The sequence below is a fragment of the Mastomys coucha genome, unplaced genomic scaffold (assembly GCF_008632895.1).
Source record: "Mastomys coucha isolate ucsf_1 unplaced genomic scaffold, UCSF_Mcou_1 pScaffold14, whole genome shotgun sequence".
NCBI lineage: Eukaryota > Metazoa > Chordata > Mammalia > Rodentia > Muridae > Mastomys > Mastomys coucha.
The window spans coordinates 132,547,728-132,551,466 of record NW_022196896.1 but is presented as its reverse complement, the minus strand read 5'-3'; the positions used below and the strand labels follow the sequence as shown (position 1 = coordinate 132,551,466).

Sequence of the window (3,739 nt, the reverse complement as noted above, 5' to 3'; positions counted from 1 at the left end):
GTTCTGGGGTTGGCTGCTCCGCTGCCCATTGTTCTGGGGTTGGCTGCTCCGCTGCCCGTTGTTCTGGGGTTGGCTGCTCCGCTGCCCGTTGTTCTGGGGTTGGCTGAAGGTGCTTTGGAGTTATGTTCCCTTGTGTGTTTGCTCTCTCTCCTGAGCTGGGAGCTTCAGTCTAGGCCTTTGCATTTTTTTACGAAGATGCTTCAGAAACTGATGTAGACTTAAGGAGACTTAAGGACATGACTTTGACTGTGTTCTCATTAGTGGTAAACAAAAAAATAGGTTTCTATTGACTGATAGATTGGCTGGATGGTTGATTAGGTGGATTGGTTGGTTGATTGGTGGGTTGGTTGGTTAATTGGTTGGTTGATTGGTTGGTGGATTGGCTAGTTGGTTGATTGGTTGGCTGGTTTGTTTGTTTGTTTGTTTGTTTGAGACATAATCTCACCATTTGAATCCAAGCTGGCTACACACTCATCATTATCCTGCCTTGGCACCTAATTCAGCAACCTTGAAAGGGATCTCAGTTTCTCAGACTCTGGGAGCCATGGAAGTGCTTGTGTCCGGCATGTTAGTGAGCTGATCTTGATGGGAGATGAACAAAATGGCTCTCCCTGTTCAAGGCCAAAAGTAGGCTTCTCACAAAAATGAGGGAGAGGCTGTGAAAAGCAAAAGGCTACCCGAGTCTCATCTAAGTGTCTCTGTAGAGCAGCGGGTATCAGCCAGGGAGGCCCGAGTCTCATCTAAGGGTCTCTGTAGAGCAGCTGGTATCAGCCAGGGAGGTGATTCCATCTGTCTGTTGTTTGAGGTAAACCCTCAAGTCCAAAAGCATGGTAGAAAATGAGTTTGACCATAGAAGCTTAAAGAACAGTTGCCACTGATAAACAATGAACTGATAATGCAGACTTTATCAATTAGGAACTTAATGTAAGTGGAACTTGCAGAGAGAAGCCTGGTGCTTTTAACACAAGCTGTCAGCATAGTGCATTGGAGCAAGGGATTGAGCAGGCATACCAACATATGGAAGATGTATATGTGAGTGTGTGTGTGTGTATGTGTGGGCAGGCATACCAACATATGGAAGATGTGAGTGTGGGGGAACAGGCATACCAACATATGGAATATATGTGTATATGAGTGTGTGTGTGTGTGTGTGTGTGTGTATGTGTGGGCAGGCATACCAACATATGGAAGATGTGTGTGAGTGTGTGTGTGACTGTGTGTTTGAGTGTGTATGAGTGTGTGTATGTGAGCATGTGTATGAATGTGAGTATGTGTGGGGGGGGGGCAGGCATACCAACATATGGAAGATGTGTGTGAGTGTGTGTGTGACTGTGCGTTTGAGTGTGTATGAGTGTGTGTATGTGAGCATGTGTATGAATGTGAGTGTGTGTGTGTGTGTGTGTGTGTGTGTGTGTGTGTTGACAGAGAGCTGCTGTACTCATTCCAAGAAGGTCATTATTCTTCCTGCACGCTGCAGTGAAGTCATCGTTGCTTTATTGGGGCATGTCTCATTCCACATGTGAAAGAGCAGAGAGGCATGTGCTCATGGCTTGACTTAGGAACAGAAAGGAGGGTAGCAGGAAAGTGATGGCAACAGGAAAATGGCAGTTCTGTCAAACTTAAGCAAAGACTTTATCATATGGGGGCTGTGCTGTCCACCAAGACCACAGGAATAAAGCTACAGACTGTAAAGAGGTTTTATATTTGTGCAGAATTAGCCAATTGTTTCAAAATTGTTACTATTTTTAGGAAACCTCTGGAAATGCTCTTAAAAATTAACTCACAAGTGGGCATTCCAACTCCATCATGTGGGAAGGTGAGGGTTAGCAGGTGTTAACTTTAGCTGTCAAGTTGTAAAACAGAACAGTTTGTGAAATGATAGGGGAAGAGGCTGTGACGCGCAGCCTCCCCGAGTACTGACCAACTGCTTTGCTTTGCAGCAATACCGTGAAGAACTGGATGCCAGGTTCAACGCTGACAAGTTCAAGTGGGACAAGATGTGTCACAGAGAAGCCGCAGTCATGTTGAAAGCGTTCTTCAGAGAACTGCCCACCTCCCTCTTCCCTGTTGAATATATACCCGCCTTCATCTCTCTGATGGAAAGTAGGTGAAAAAGTTAAATAGGATTAAATGTACTTAGACATAAGGCGGCCCAGCATGCGAGCTGCCGGTATATACTGTGAAGTGTGGTAACGCTGTGCTGACTGCTGGTGCTTGTGGACTCCGGGATGAAATGCCATTTATGATAGTCCTGGGTTTGCACATCTAAGTCCGATTGTTGTTCCTAATGTTTTAATTTACTGAGGAAGAACTCTTTAGAGTTTAAGGAGACTGTAGGGTTTTTTTTCTCAGTTCTGGAATGGCCAATTGATGCTTTTAAATACTTTAATTTGCCTGTTGACTGGCTCTGTCTTCGTTCACTCTACATACTTTCTTTCACACTCTTTGCATACTTTGAGAGCTGCTTTGAAACCTCGTTTGCTAGTTCCAGCCCCTGGGTCATCTCATGATCTGGGTCTTCTTCGAGAATGGGTAAATACTCCTCGTACTTTGTATGTGCACTTAGAGTCTCTTCTGGATGATGTGTTTGGCTGTGGTGTTTAAATGTCATTTGCTGGGCAAGACCAAAGCTGCCATCAATCACTGGGACAGTGACTCGGCATTTCATTTGTGACTCGGCATTTCATTTATGCGTCTGTGTGTTGTGTGTGTGAGTGCTGTGATTGTGTGTGAACATGTGAGTATATGAGTGTATGTGCGGGGGGGGGTGAGGGGGAATGTGAGTGTGTTGTGTGTGAGTGTGTATTTGTGACTGTGTCTGACTGAGTGCATGTCTGTGTGTGAGTGTGCAAGTATATGAGTATGTGTGTGAGTGTGTGTGACTGTGTATGTGAGTGCATGTTGTGTGTATTTGTGAGTGTGTGAATGTGTTTATAAGTGTGTATTTGTGTCTGTGTATGTGAGTGTGTGCATGTGAGCGTGTGTGTATATCTGTGTGTGTTGGAACTACCTTCTTCATATTCCATGGAATTCAGAGAGCACAGAGTATTTACCACTCGTGTAGAGTTACTGCATCTCTTCAGTCTTGGCCTCCAACTTGCTGGTTCACTTAAAGAACTAGATGGTATGTCAGACTGGAGGAAGAGTGCTCCATGCTAGGGTGCATTAAATAAATTAGCCACAAACTGTTAATGAGACAGTGTATGGCCAAGTTCTATCAGTAAAGTGAAAACAGAACATTTGCCAAATCAGACTATTAATTGAGACAGGAGCATTGTAATTCTCTGAAATGGAAAGAACTTCCACACCTGTGCACCTGCATAGCTACACAGCTACATGCCTACACGCCTGTACACCTACTACACACCTGCACTCCTGTATGCATACACTTGCGCCTGCATCTCTTGTCTTTCACTCTGAGGTGTTCTGGGATTGATCACATCTGATGACAAGGCTCTTGGCCTGCAATTCGTGTAGCAAGAGAATGTCCCATCTGAGCTTGGCACTGCACATGTTCTTCGTAGGTCCTTGTATTTCCACATGCTCACATCATGTACAGTATTAACTAGGCCTATGGCTTGTTCTTTTTAAAAACTTTGGCATGGCTTCCTCAAGTCCAAGTGGGCAATGCTGAGACAGTGTGACCAGAACTATGAATGTTCCTCCCCTGTTCCCACACAGGGGTCTGCACATATCACCAGCCCCCTCCAACTCCAGCACGAGTGCATACACACACACA

General features: G+C 45.0%; 1 protein-coding gene across 4 annotated transcripts in view; it reads left to right on the top strand.

Moving 5' to 3' along the window:
• The window catches only part of Arhgap28 (Rho GTPase activating protein 28), a 173,841-nt gene that overhangs the window by 152,976 nt on the left and 17,126 nt on the right, over positions 1-3,739 (top strand). For all 4 annotated transcript variants that reach the window (XM_031368647.1, XM_031368650.1, XM_031368649.1 and 1 more), the window contains exon 11: positions 1,941-2,103. In XM_031368647.1, coding sequence (XP_031224507.1) covers positions 1,941-2,103 — 163 coding nt within the window. The remainder of the gene's footprint in view (positions 1-1,940; positions 2,104-3,739) is intronic.